Source organism: Pithys albifrons, chromosome 15, assembly GCF_047495875.1.
Source record: "Pithys albifrons albifrons isolate INPA30051 chromosome 15, PitAlb_v1, whole genome shotgun sequence".
Classification (NCBI taxonomy): domain Eukaryota; kingdom Metazoa; phylum Chordata; class Aves; order Passeriformes; family Thamnophilidae; genus Pithys; species Pithys albifrons.
In genome coordinates, this window is record NC_092472.1 from 19,796,724 (window position 1) to 19,811,682 (window position 14,959).

General features: G+C 61.4%; 1 protein-coding gene across 1 annotated transcript; it reads left to right on the top strand.

Moving 5' to 3' along the window:
- The first annotated feature begins 436 nt into the window (after positions 1-436).
- LOC139678829 (exportin-2-like) lies at positions 437-3,387 on the top strand. Its single transcript, XM_071570020.1, has 4 exons — positions 437-667; positions 1,176-1,273; positions 1,453-1,538; positions 2,868-3,387. Exons 1-4 carry the CDS (start codon positions 437-439, stop codon positions 2,894-2,896), a joined length of 444 nt encoding a protein of 147 aa, XP_071426121.1. The 3' UTR covers positions 2,897-3,387.
- The last annotated feature ends 11,572 nt before the right edge of the window (positions 3,388-14,959 follow it).

Here is a 14,959-nt window from a genome sequence, read left to right on the forward strand (position 1 = left end):
GGAGTACAGGGCGCCGTCGCTACTGCGCACGCGCGGAGTACAGGGCGCCGTCGCTACTGCGCACGCGCGGAGTACAGGGCGCCGTCGCTACTGCGCACGCGCGGAGTACAGGGCGCCGTCGCTACTGCGCACGCGCAGAGTACAGGGCGCCGTCGCTACTGCGCACGCGCGGAGTACAGGGCGCCGTCGCTACTGCGCACGCGCGGAGTACAGGGCGCCGTCGCTACTGCGCACGCGCGGAGTACAGGGCGCCGTCGCTACTGCGCACGCGCGGAGTACAGGGCGCCGTCGCTACTGCGCACGCGCGGAGTACAGGGCGCAGTCGCTACTGCGCACGCGCGGAGTACAGGGCGCTGTCGCTACTGCGCACGCGCGGAGTACAGGGCGCTGTCGCTACTGCGCACGCGCGGAGTACAGAGCGGTGTCGCTATTGCGCATGCGCGGAGTACAGGGCGCCGTCGCTACTGCGCTCGCGCGGATTCCGCCTCTCTGTCTCTCCTGCACGAGAGCCACTTTCCGACGTCCCATATGGCGCTGTTTTCCCGCACCTGCCGCAGCCGGTGCCGCGGGAGCGCGCGGGGAACATCCCGCCGCTGGTGCGGCTTCTGCAGATGCGTTCCTGGAGCGCGGCGCCGGCACCATCGCCCGCAGCGTCGCCGCCAAGATCGTGAGTGCCGGGGCCGCGTGGCAGGGGCTGGGCTGGGCTGGGCCTCAGTGGCACTCCATGCACGGACAAATACTCTGCGTGCAGCTCGGTGGGTGCTTTCCCGTCCTGGGGGTGAGGTGAATCCTGGGCTCCTGTGCTTTTGTCAGCCGAGATGGAAAATTCCTGCACTTGGTTTTGGCAAGTGGCAGTTTCCCAGAATTGTCTTGCCTTGTTTGCTTCCTGTGGAACATGTGGACCAGCAGAACTCTCAGGGCTTGTGTTCAGAACAGGCTTGAGGAGAGTGAGTGAGTGAGTGAGTGAGTGAGTGAGTAAGTGAGTGAGTGAGTGAGTGAGTGAGTGAGAAGGAGCCACAACGTGTCTTCCTTGTCCTGCACTGCAGGATCAGAATCCTGGTTTAGGTTAGGGATGCTTTTGCACTGGTGTGTGTGTTCGATGGTCAGAGCCAACTTTCTGCTGGGCCACTTAGGAAGAACAGTTGCCTAGAGCTTCATGTTTGCTTTCCTTGCAGCCTGGAGTGTTGGGGGGATTCCAGAAGCTGATTGCCTTGAAAGCCAGTGATCCCCAAGGCTTTGACCTGCTAAACAGCATCATGGAGCATATGCCCCCGTGAGTATGAGCTCAAATTGCATTCAAAACTGACTTCTGTGGGCTTTGGTTCTGCAGTGTGCAGTCATGCCAAAGGTTAACACTTCAGGAGCAAAACAACTTTATCTGTGTTTTCTGTAAAGTGACAGCACCAGTCAAAGCCCACTATGAACTGAATAACTGTTCTTTTAAATTTCCAGTGAATCAGTTGACTGGTACAGGAAACAGGTCTTCATTCTGCTATTCCAAAGACTTCCAAATTCCAAACCAACAAAACTTATCAAAAGTAAGTTCCTTGCTCTGAAAAGCTCCAGTGTGACACGAGTGGTTCAGAGTGTGCAGTTGCACAGATCAGGCATCCTGTACATGGGTGGGACTCTGGTGGCTCCAGGGACTTGCTCCAAATGCTCTGTAGTCAAGGGGGGCATAAAGGGCAGTGGCCACAGCAGGTGACACTCCATGAAAACTGAGGGAATGGAACTAAAGGACTTGTGTAGTTCTCCTCCTTTCCTGGTGTGTGTGATGTCGTTACTTGTCTGAAAGTGTCTCCATTTAATCTCCAGCTAATAGCAACACACTTGCCCTGCCACACAGCACAGCCATTCTGACCACTGCTCTCTGCAGTTTGTGTTCATGCTGGGAAACATTCCATGCTTTTGTGTCATTTTGGCCTTCATGGGAATAAAGTTATGAGGAAGGGTTTACGTTCCTCTGTCAAAGCTGTGACACATTGTTGAAATCATCCCCAGGCAGATGGCCATGCTGATGAAATTCGTGATGTTATCTCTACACAGATCACACAAGGTCTGTTATTAATCCTTTAAAATCTGCTTGATGCCTCCTGTAGAGGAGCAAGAATTACAGGGTTCTTCCAATGGTGTTCCACCAACCAAATGGAAGTGGTGCTTCCAGCGTTCCACGTTTCAGTGTTGTGGTGCCCGAGAAGATGAGCAGTTTTTAGGCAAACTTTGGAGCAGCAAGTTAATGCCCTTCACTAAAAGGGAATATTTATGAAGGCTGCCCTTTCTGTCTCCTTCTTAGAATGCATTTTGCTGCTGACTCTAAAGCAATTCTCTTGTTTTCATCTGGAGTTTTACTTTGTCCTTTTTCTCCTCTTCATTAACTAGTATGGCACAAGAAATGGGGCATGAGCTCTGCAGGAAATACTTGGCAGCATACAGCCAAAGGGAGTGTGTTCTGTTGGCTTGGGTTGTATTTAAGGCTGCTGTGCAGTTTTTGCCTTTGAAGTAGGAAGGAGTTGTCTCTCTGGCTAAAATGGCAAACGAGGTTTGGGGCTAATTTGACTGCCCGGGTGCCTCTCCTTTTGGGGTTCATTTCTTTCTCGAGCAAATTTTTCTGATTTTTTGCCCACAGTTCCTCACTGATAGTTCAAGTTACTGATCTCCTAAGCAGGTCATAAAAGGGAAGGATTGCTGTCTCTGGTTTTTATCCTTTGTAACAAGTTTGTATGTGCAAACATCTATGTAAGAGGGCAGCACCTTAACAAATTGTCTTGTGTTCTCTGTTTCCTGGTGCTTTGTGTGGTTTCTGCTTTTCTTTGGTCACCATAGGGTGATAAATCGTTCTGATACTTTTTCTCTAACTGTCATACTAGGATGTTTGAAACGGGCTTGGAGAAAATGATGATTCCTGAAATCCAGAAAGTGTCTGGGACAAGTTGAAAAGCTGATCCGTGCTGTTGGCATCACCAAGACATTAACAGAATGTCCTCCCGTGATGGACACTGAGTACCCCAAGCCGTGGTAGGTGCCACACTTCTTCAGGGTCTGCTGGTGATGCTGTTGGAGGTCTGGAAAGTAGGAGCTTTCACCAGAATAGGCCCCTCTAATAAACTCCTTTGGCATTTCTTCAGGCCCACTGTTGTGGTGAGACTCAGCTTGAGGCTTTTCATACCTTTTCATCCTTCAGTCCACAAAGGAAAGTTTGTTTTCAAAGCAAATGGCAGAGCTGGTTTGAGATGTGTTTTATGGGGGTAGCCTGGATTTGGCTGAGTAGAGCTCCACTGAAGGGAATTAGGCTACTGTCAGCTTGCATTCCTTCTGGAAAGCTGGGCCCACTTTTGACTTGTAACTGTCATAGTCAGGAGGCCTGAGAATACTCACAACCTGACAGGCTGTAGTGTCTTAGCCTGAAAGTGGAATCTGGGGGAAAGCTCTGGAGACTGAAAGGCAGTCCAGCAGTCTGGGGGGTCAGGTAGCCCAAATTGAATGACGATAACTGGATCCAGGACTAGAACTCTTTTTGAATGTACTTAGAGGAAAATTGTAATCTGGAAAAGAATTCCTATTCTTGGGTTTATATCACAACAATTTGACCTGATAAAAAATGAGGGCATTGCTGATGCTGTTAATATGAGCAGCTGCATTGTGCCTGGAAAGGACCCAGACCCACAGTCCTAGTGCAGCTTCCCTGGGACAGGGACAGTGCCAGGAGTTAAGCAAGTCCCTGCAAAGGATGGAGTAAATCTGCTCCTCGTATCTGCAAGGAAAGACTGAGTAGTAGGGAAGGGGAGCATTTATGTGCTGTATTGAGATTTCCATCTGCTCCCAGGTGCAGCAGTGATGGGGTGGCTGGGTTTGGTCTGAGCCTGTGAGGATCAGCCCTAAACAACCCCACCTGACCAGAGGGCCCTGAATCCTCAAGGGAAATGTCCAGTAGGAACCAGACCAGTCGATAGTTATTGCAGAGGAAAAATCATGCGAAAGAAAAGGTACTTCTGTTCTTTGTGGCAATCCTGTAATGCCTTGTGCAGTCTCTGTGTGCTGTTCTTGGAGTGACCACCCCGTGTGTGTCTAACAAAACCTGTTAGAAAGGTAGTCAGGGATTGGAATTGGGGTCTGATCCCTACAGACTCTTGCAAAGCCTGAAGGACTGCAGTGGTGAGTGTGCTCAGCAAAGGAGGTTTCTCAGTATCTGCTCAGATTTCCCTCAGCTCTGGGGGCCTGGTGGCCAGCTGGAGGTGGCGGGGACACACATGGGACCCCTTGAGCTTTGTGGGAGGAGCTGGGGGTTGGCACGGTGCGATTTTTTGTTCTTTGGGGTTTTTTCCTGGTTTTTTGATTTCCTTTTTGAGCTCTGTGGTGCTAGGGAGAAAAATCTGGAAACAAATCAAACTGAAGGGATTTGCTGAGTTGCTTTGCAGAGAAGTGCCACCTTCAGAGGATGCACAAATCCACCAGGAAGTCAACGAAGGAGCTGTGGAAAGTGCAGCAGAGTGCAGGGAGCAGCCACTGTCCCAGCTCCCTGGTTTTGGGGGCATTAGTCCACCTACGGAAAGGAAAAAAGCCTCCCCGTCTTGTTTTCAGCCCTGCAGAGGAATGTCGTGTTCCAGAATTTCGGAGGGATTTGTGTGTGTCCTGTGCTGGCAGCTGCGTGTCTTGGGAGGCCATGGAGTGACATACATTGGGGGGACATGGGGGGACAAGGGGAGGACATGGGGGAGGACACGGGGAGGACATGGGGGGGGACATCAGGGGGACATGGGAGGACATCAGGGGGACAGGAGGGTACATCGAGGGGACATGGGGAGGACATGAGGGAGATGGGGTGGACATGGGGGACGCAGGGGACATGGAGGAAACATGGGGGGAACATTGGGGACATGGGAAGGCTATGGGGGGACATGCAGGGGACATGGGACGTCCAGGGAAGTCCGAGAGGGCCCAGGGGGGTCCAGAGGGGTCCAAAGCATTTTGGGGGGTCCAGGAGAGTTCAAGTTGGTCCAGGAGGTTTCCCTGGGGGTATGAGGGGGGGGTCCATGGGGGCCCTAGGAGGATTCAAGGTGGTCCAGGAATGTTCAGGAGGGTCCAGGGGGTTTTAAGGGAGTGGAAGGGGGTTTCAGAGGGGTCCAAGGGGGTCCAGGAGAGATTCGGAGAGTCCAGGGGGTTTTGCGGGGGGTCCAGGAGTGTCCAGGGGAGTCTCAGAGGTGTCCAGAAAGGTTCGAAGGGGTCCAGAAGGGTCTAAGGAGGGTCCAAGGGGTCCCAGGCAGGTTTGAGAGGGGTCCAGGGGGCTTCAGGGGGTTTGGAGGGGTCCACGGGAGTCCAAGTGTGATTCAAGAGGGTCCAAGGTTTTTGAGAGTGTCAAGGGGGGCTGGGGGGTGGTGCAAGGTGGTCCAAGAGAGTTGAGGAAAGTCCAAGGGGGGTCCAGGGGAGTTCAGGAGGGTCCAAAGCGATCCAGGAGAAGTCAGAGAGAAATGAGGGGGGTCTCACAGTGGATCGTGGGTCTCAGAGGAGTCACAGGGAGGTAAGGGGAGGTAAGAGTGGTCAGGGGGTGCCTGGGGAACTCAGGGACCCCCATTGCCCACAGCCCAGCAATGTCGGCCCTCGGGAACCTCCCTTGGGGGCCTCCGGTGCCCAAAATGTCGTCCCTCGGAGAACACCCTTGGGGACCCCGGGTGCCCGAAATGTCGTCCCTCGGGAACCCCCCCTTCGAGGAGCCCCGGCGCCCGAGGTGTCGCCCCTTGGGCAACCCCCCTTCGGGGACCCCCGGCGCCCGAGGTGTCGCCCCTCGGCAACCCTCCCTTGGGGACCCCCGGCGCCCGAGGTGTCGCCCCTTGGACAACCTCCTTGGGGACCCCAGGGACCCCCAGAGACCCTCCCAGGGACACCCAGGGTCCCCCAGGAAGCTACAGAGATCTCCCAGAGAACCCCCAGTTTCCCCCAGAGACCCCCCAGAGACTGTCAGAGACCCCCAGACACCCCAGGGACCCCCATAGACCCCCCCGACACCCCCCAGGGACTCCCAGATGCCCCCACGGACCCCCAGGGACCCCCCAGAGACTCTCAGAGACCCCCCAGAGAGCCCACTGGGACTCCCCAGGGACCCCCAGAGAACCCCCCCAAGACCCCCAGGGACACCCCCAGACCAACAGGGACCCCCAGAGATCCCCCATAGATCACCAGAGACCGCCCAAGGACCCCCACAGAACCCCAGACACCTCCAGAGACTCCCAGGGGCCCCCAGAAACTCCCAGAGACCCCTCAGGGACCCCCAGAGACTCCCAGACACCCCAGAGACTCCCAGAAACCCTCAGAGACCCCCCAGGGACCTCCAGAGACCCCAGAGACTCCAAGAGACCCCCAGGGACCACCAGGAAGCCCCAGAGACTCTCAGAGACCTCCAGGGACTCCCAGACACCCACCGAGACCCCCCAGGGACCCCCAGACACCCGACAGGGACCCTCAGATGCCCCCAGAGACCCCCAGACCCCTCCAGGTACCCCCAGAGACCCTCCAGAGTCCCCCAGAGACTCTCAGAGATCCCCCAGGGACCCTCAGACACCCCCAGAGACTCCGAGACACTCCCAGAGACCCCCCAAGGGACCCTCAGAGACCCCAACGGACCCCCATAGATCCCCCAGAGACCCCTCCGAGACCCCCCAGGGACCCCCATAGACCCCCCAGAGATCACGAGAGACCCCACAGAGACCCCTCCGAGACCCCCAGGGACCCCCAGGAACCCCCATGGACCGACCCTGGGACCCCCAGAGAACCCCAGGAATCCCCCATAGATCCCCCAGAGAACTCCATAGACCTCCAGACGCCCCCCGAGACCCCCCAGGGATACCCAGAGATCCCCAGACACCCCCCAGGGACCCTCAGACGCTCCCAGAGACCCCCAGAGACCCCCAGACCACTCCAGGGACCCCCAGACACCCTCAGAGACCCCCAGGGGCCACACAGAGACCCCCAGAGACTCTCAGAGACCCTTCATGAACACCCAGAGATCCCCCAGGGGCCCCCACAGACCCCCAGAAACCTCCCCGTGACCCCTCAAGAACCCCCCTGAGGATCGTCTGGAACACCCCAGAAACCCCCAGGCACCCCCTGAGACTCCAGGAGACCCCCCAGAGACCCCCCAGGGACCCTCAGACACCCCCAGAAACTCCCAGAGATCCCCAGAGACCCTCAGGGACCCCCCAGGGACCCCCAGAGACCTCCCAGAGACGCCTCTGAGAACCCCCAGGGACCCCCATAGACCCCCCAAGAGATCACGAGAGACCCCCCAGGGACCCCCAGAGACCCCTCCGAGATCCCCAGGGACCCTCAGGAACCCCCATGGACCGACCCTGGGACCCACAGAGAACCCCAGGGACCCCCAGGAATCCCCCATAGATCCCCAAGAGAACTCCATAGCTCCCCCAGAGACTTCTAGAGACCCCCAGAGACCCTCTAGAGACCCCCAAAGACACCCCCAGACACACCCCAGAGACCCACAGGGACCCCCAGACACCCCCCGAGACCCCCAGGGATACCCAGAGACCCCCAGGGACCCTCAGACACTCCCAGGGACCCCCAGAGACCCACAGACCCCTCCAGGGACCCCCAGACACCCTCAGAGACCCCCAGGGGCCACACAGAGACCCCCAGAGACTCTCAGAGACCCTCCATGGACACCCAGAGACCCCCAGAGATCCCCCAGGGACCCCCCAGAGACCCCCAACCACCCCCCAGGGGCCCCCACAGACCCCCAGAAACCCCCCTGTGACCCCTCAAGAACCCCCCTGAGGATCCTCTGGAACACCCCAGAAACCCTCAGGCACCCCCTGAGACTCCAAGAGACCCCCCAGAGACCCCCCAGGGACCCTCAGACACCCCCAGAGACTCCCAAAGATCCCCAAAGACCCTCAGGGACCCCCAGAGACCTCCCAGAGACGTCTCCGAAACCCCCCAGGGACCCCCATAGACCCCCAGAGATCACGAGAGACCCTCCCAGGGACCCCCAGAGACCCCTCCAGAGATCCCTAGAGACCCCTCCGAGACCGCCAGGAACCCCCATGGACCGACCCTGGGACCCACAGAGAACACCAGGGACCCACAGGAACCGCTCACAGATTCCCCAGAGAACTCCACAGATCCCCCAGAGACCTCCAGAGACCCCCCCCAGAGACTCTCAGAGACCTCCAGGGACTCCCAGACACACGCCGAGACCCCCTAGGGACCCCCATAGACCCCCAGACACCCGCCAGCGACCCTCAGAAGCCCCCAGAGACCCCCAGAGATCCCCAGACCCCTCCAGGGACCCCCAGAGACCCTCCAGAGACCCCCAGAGACTCTCAGAGATCCCACAGGGACCCCCAAGGACCCCCTAGAGACCCCCACAGATCCCCAGAGACCCCCCCTGTGACCCCCAAAACACTCCCCTGGGGATCCCCTCGGACCCCCCAGAAACCCCCAGACACCCCCAGAGACTCATAGAGACCCCCAGAGACTCTCAGAGATCCCCCAGGGACCCACAGGAACCCCTCAAAGATCCACCAGAGACCCCCCCTGTGACCCCCAAAGAACTCCCCTGGGGATCCCCTCGGACCCCCCAGAAATCCCCAGACACCCCCAGAGACTCCCAGAGACCCCCCAGGGACCCTCAGACACCCCCAGAGACCCTCAGGGACCCCCCAGGCACCCCCATAGACTGCCCAGAGATCACGAGATGCCCCCCAGGGACCTCCAGACACCCCTCCAGAGATCACGAGAAACCCCTCCGAGACCCCCAGGGACCTCCAGACACCCTCAGAGACCCCCAGGGGCCACACAGAGACCCCCAGAGACTCTCAGAGACCCTCCATGGACACCCAGAGACCCCCAGAGATCCCCCAGGGACCCCCCAGAGACCCCCAACCACCCCCCAGGGGCCCCCACAGACCCCCAGAAACCCCCCTGTGACCCCTCAAGAACCCCCCTGAGGATCCTCTGGAACACCCCAGAAACCCTCAGGCACCCCCTGAGACTCCAAGAGACCCCCCAGAGACCCCCCAGGGACCCTCAGACACCCCCAGAGACTCCCAAAGATCACCAAAGACCCTCAGGGACCCCCCAGGGACCCCCAGAGACCTCCCAGAGACGTCTCTGAAACCCCCCAGGGACCCCCATAGACCCCCAGAGATCACGAGAGACCCTCCCAGGGACCCCCAGAGACCCCTCCAGAGATCCCTAGAGACCCCTCCGAGACCGCCAGGAACCCCCATGGACCGACCCTGGGACCCACAGAGAACACCAGGGACCCACAGGAACCGCTCACAGATTCCCCAGAGAACTCCACAGATCCCCCAGAGACCTCCAGAGACCCCCCCAGAGACTCTCAGAGACCTCCAGGGACTCCCAGACACACGCCGAGACCCCCCAGGGACCCCCAGAGACCCCCAGACACCCGCCAGCGACCCTCAGAAGCCCCCAGAGACCCCCAGAGATCCCCAGACCCCTCCAGGGACCCCCAGAGACCCCCAGAGACCCTCCAGAGACCCCCAGAGACTCTCAGAGATCCCACAGGGACCCCCTAGAGACCCCCACAGATCCCCAGAGACCCCCCCTGTGACCCCCAAAACACTCCCCTGGGGATCCCCTCGGACCCCCCAGAAACCCCCAGACACCCCCAGAGACTCATAGAGACCCCCAGAGACTCTCAGAGATCCCCCAGGGACCCACAGGAACCCCTCAAAGATCCACCAGAGACCCCCCCTGTGACCCCCAAAGAACTCCCCTGGGGATCCCCTCGGACCCCCCAGAAATCCCCAGACACCCCCAGAGACTCCCAGAGACCCCCCAGGGACCCTCAGACACCCCCAGAGACCCTCAGGGACCCCCCAGGCACCCCCATAGACTGCCCAGAGATCACGAGATGCCCCCAAGGGACCTCCAGACACCCCTCCAGAGATCACGAGAAACCCCTCCGAGACCCCCAGGGACCTCCAGAGACCCCCAGGGACACGCAGGGACCCACCTTGGGACCCACAGAGGACCCCAGGGACGCACAGGAACCCCTCATAGATCCACCAGAGACCCCCATAGATCCCACAGAGACCTCCAGAGAACCCCAGAGACCACCAGAGATGCTCCAGAGACACCCCAGAGACCCCCACAGAGATCCCCGGTGCCCGAAATGTCGTCCCTCGGGGAACCCCCTTGGGGAGCCCCGGTGCCCGAGGTGTCGCCCCTCGGCAACCCCCCCCTTCGAGGACTTCCAGCGCCCAAAATGTCGCCCCTTGGGAACCCAACATTTGGGGACCCACGGTGCCCGAGGTGTTGCCCCTCGGACACCCGCAGTAGGGACCCCCGGTGCCCGAAATGCTGTCCCTCGGCCAACCTCCTTGAGGACCCCAGAGACCCCCAGAGGACCCCCCCAGGGACTCCACAGGGACCCCCAGAGACCCCAGAGATTCCCAGACACTCCCAGGGACACCCAGGGACACCCCAGGACGCTACAGAGATCTCCCAGAGAACCCCCAGTTTCCCCCAGAGACCCCCCCAGAGACTGTCAGAGACCCCCAGACACCCCCAGACACCCCAGGGACCCCCCTAGACCTACAAACACCCCCCAGGGACTCCCAGATGCCCCCACGGACCCCCAGGGCCCCCCCAAGGACCCCCCAGAGACCCCCAGAGACTCTCAGAGACCCCCCAGGGACCCCCAGAGAGCCCACTGGGACTCCCCAGGGACCCCCAGAGACTCCCAGAGATCACAAGGGACCGCCCAAGAGCCTCCGGAGACCCCCAGACACCCCCAGAGACTCCCAGGGGCCCCCAGAAACTCCCAGAGATCCCTCAGGGAGCCCCAGAGACTTCCAGACACCCCAGAGACTCCAAGAGACCCCCAGAGACCCCCACGGACCCCCCAGGGACCACCAGAAAGCCCCAGAGACCCCCCAGGGACCACCAGAGACCCCCCAGATATTCTCAGAGACCTCCAGGGACTCCCAGACACCCGCCAAGACCCCCCAGGGACCCCCAGAGACCCTCCATAGATCACCAGGGACCGCCCAAGGACCCCAACAGACCCTCAGAAACCCCCAGAGACTCCCAGGGGCCCCCAGAAACTGCCAGAGACCCCTCAGGGACCCGCAGAGACCCCTGAGGGACCCCCAGAGACTCCCAGATACCCGCCAGGAACCCTCAGATGCCCCCAGAGACCCCCAGACCCCTCCAGACACCCCCAGAGACCCTCCAGAGACCCCCAGAGACTCTCAGAGACCCCCCAGGGACCCCCAAGGACCCCCTAGGGAACCCTCACAGATCCCCAGAGACCCTCCTGTCACCCCCAAAGAACTCCCCTGGGGATCTCCTGGGACCCCCCAGAAACCCCCAGACACCCCCAGAGACTCCCAGAGACCCCCCAGGGACCCTCAGACAACCCCAGAGACTCATAGAGACCCCCAGAGACTTTCAGAGATCCCCCAGGGACCCACAGGAACCCCTCAAAGATCCACCAGAGACCCGCCAGGGACCCTCAGACACCCCCAGAGACTCCCAGGGGCCCACAGAAACTCCCAGAGACCCCTCAGGGACCCGCAGAGACCTCCAGGGACCCCCAGAGACTCCCAGACAACCGACAGGAACCCTCAGATGCTCCCAGAGACCCCCAGAGAACGCCAGAGACCCCCAGAGACCCCCAGAGACTCTCAGAGATCCCCCAGAGACCCCACAGGGACCCCCAAGGACCCCCTAGGGACCCCCACAGATCCCCAGAGACCCCCCTGTGACCCCCAAAGAACTCCCCTGGGGATCTCCTGGAAGCCCCCAGAAACCCCCAGACACCCCCAGAGACTCCCAGAGACCCCCCAGGGACCCTCAGACACCCCCAGAGACTCATAGAGACCCCCAGAGACCCCCAGAGACTCTCAGAGATCCCCCAGAGACCCCACAGGGACCCCAAAGGACCCCCTGGGACCCCCACAGATCCCCAGAGACCCCCCAGGGACCCCCAAAGAACTCCCCTGGGGATCCCCTCGGAACCCCCAGAAATCCCCAAACACCCCCAGAGACTCCCAGAAATCCCCCAGGGACCCTCAGACACCCCCAGAGACTCCCAGAGACCTGAGAGACCCTCAGGGACCCCCCAGGCACCCCCATAGACCGCCCAGAGATCACGAGATGCCCCCCAGGGACCTCCAGAGACCCCTCCAGAGATCACGAGAAACCCCTCCGAGACCCCCAGGGACCTCCAGAGACCCCCAGGGACCCACCTTGGGACCCGCAGAGGAGCCCAGGGACCCACAGGAACCTCTCATAGATCCACCAGAGACCCCCATAGATCCCACAGAGACCTCCAGAGAACCCCAGAGACCACCAGAGATGCTCCAGAGACACCCCAGAGACCCCCACAGAGATCCCCGGTGCCTGAAATGTCGTCCCTCGGGGAACCCCCTTGGGGAGCCCCGGTGCCCGAAATGTCGTCCCTCGGCCAACCTCCTTGGGGACCCCAGAGACCCCCAGAGGACCCCCCCAGGGACTCCACAGGGACCCCCAGAGACCCCAGAGATTCCCAGACACTCCCAGGGACACCCAGGGACCCCCCAGGGACCCCCAGGACGCTACAGAGATCTCCCAGAGAACCCCCAGTTTCCCCCAGAGACCCCCCCAGAGACTGTCAGAGACCCCCAGACACCCCAGGGACCCCCCTAGACCTCCAGACACCCCCCAGGGACTCCCAGACGCCCCCACGGACCCCCAGGGCCCCCCCAGGAACCCCCCAGAGACCCCCAGAGACTCTCAGAGACCCCCCAGGGACCCCCAGAGAGCCCACTGGGACTCCCCAGGGACCCCCAGAGACTCCCCATAGATCACCAGGGACCGCCCAAGGACCCCCGCAGACCCCAGACACCCCCAGAGACTCCCAGGGGCCCCCAGAAACTCCCAGAGATCGCTCATGGACCCGCAGAGACCCCTCAGGGACCCCCAGAGACTTCCAGACACCCCAGAGACTCCCAGAAACCCTCAGAGACCCCCCAGGGACCTCCAGAGACCCCAGAGACTCGAAGAGACCCCCAGAGACCCCCACGGAGAACCCCAGGGACCACCAGAAAGCCCCAGAGACCCCCCAGAGACCCCCCAGGGACCACCAGAGACCCCCCAGAGATTCTCAGAGACCTCCAGGGACTCCCAGACACCGGCCGAGACCCCCCAGGGACCCCCAGAGACCCTCCATAGATCACCAGGGACCGCCCAAGGACCCCCACAGACCCCCAGACACCCCCAGAGACTCCCAGGGGCCCCCAGAAATTCCCAGAGACCCCTCAGGGACCCGCAGAGACCCCTGAGGGACCCCCAGAGACTTCCAGACACCCGCCAGAAACCCTCAGATGCCCCCAGAGACCCCAGAGATCCCCAGAGACCCCCAGACCCCTCCAGGGACCCCCAGACACCCCCAGAGACCCGCAGGGACACCCAGGGACCCCCAGAGACCCCCCAGAGACTCTCAGAGACCTCCAGGGACTCCCAGACACATGCCGAGACCTCCCAGGGACCCCCAGAGACCCCCAGACACCCGCCAGGGACCCTCAGATGCCCCCAGAGACCCCCAGAGATCCCCAGAGACCCCCAGACCCCTCCAGGGACCCCCAGACACCCCCAGAGACCCCCAGAGACCCCCAGAGACCCTCCAGAGACCCCCAGAGACTCTCAGAGATCCCCCAGAGACCCCACAGGGACCCCCAAGGACCCCCTAGGGACCCCAACAGATCCCCAGAGACCCCCCTCTGACCCCCAAAGAACTCCCCTGGGGATCTCCTGGGACCCCCCAGAAACCCCCAGACACCTCCAGAGACTCCCAGAGACCCCCAGAGAACCTCAGACACCCCCAGAGACTCCCAGAGACCCCCAGACACCCTCAGGGACGCACCTTTGGACCCCCAGAGGACCCCAGGGACCCACAGGAACCCCTCATAGATCCACCAGAGACCCCCATAGATCCCACAGAGACCTCCAGAGAACCCCAGAGACCACCAGAGATGCTCCAGAGACACCCCAGAGACCCCCACAGAGATCCCCGGTGCCCGAAATGTCGTCCCTCGGGGAACCCCCTTGGGGATCCCCGGTGCCCGAAATGTCGTCCCTCGGGGAACCCCCTTGGGGAGCCCCGGCGCCCGAGGTGTCGCCCCTCGGCAACGCCCCCCTTCGGGGACTTCCGGCGCCCGAAACGTCGCCCCTGGGCAACCACCACTTGGGGACCCCCGGTGCTTGAAATGTCGTCCCTCGGACAACCCCCTTGGGGACCCCCGGTGCCCGAAATGCCGTCCCTCGGCCAAACTCCTTGGGGACCCCAGAGACCCCCAGAGGACCCCCCCAGGGACTCCACAGGGACCCCCAGAGACCCCAGAGATTCCCAGACACTCCCAGGGACACCCAGGGACCCCCCAGGGACCCCCAGGACGCTACAGAGATCTCCCAGAGAACCCCCAGTTTCCCCCAGAGACCCCCCCAGAGACTGTCAGAGACCCCCAGACACCCCCAGACACCCCAGGGACCCCCCTAGACCTCCAGACACCCCCCAGGGACTCCCAGACGCCCCCACGGACCCCCAGGCCCCCCCCCAGGAACCCCCCAGAGACCCCCAGAGACTCTCAGAGACCCCCCAGGGACCCCCAGAGAGCCCACTGGGACTCCCCAGGGACCCCCAGAGACTCCCCATAGATCACCAGGGACCGCCCAAGGACCCCCGCAGACCCCCAGACACCCCCAGAGACTCCCAGGGGCCCCCAGAAACTCCCAGAGATCGCTCAGGGACCCGCAGAGACCCCTCAGGGACCCCCAGAGACTTCCAGACACCCCAGAGACTCCCAGAAACCCTCAGAGACCCCCCAGGGACCTCCAGAGACCCCAGAGACTCCAAGAGACCCCCAGAGACCCCCACGGAGACCCCCAGGGACCACCAGAAAGCCCCAGAGACCCCCCAGAGACCCCCCAGGGACCACCAGAG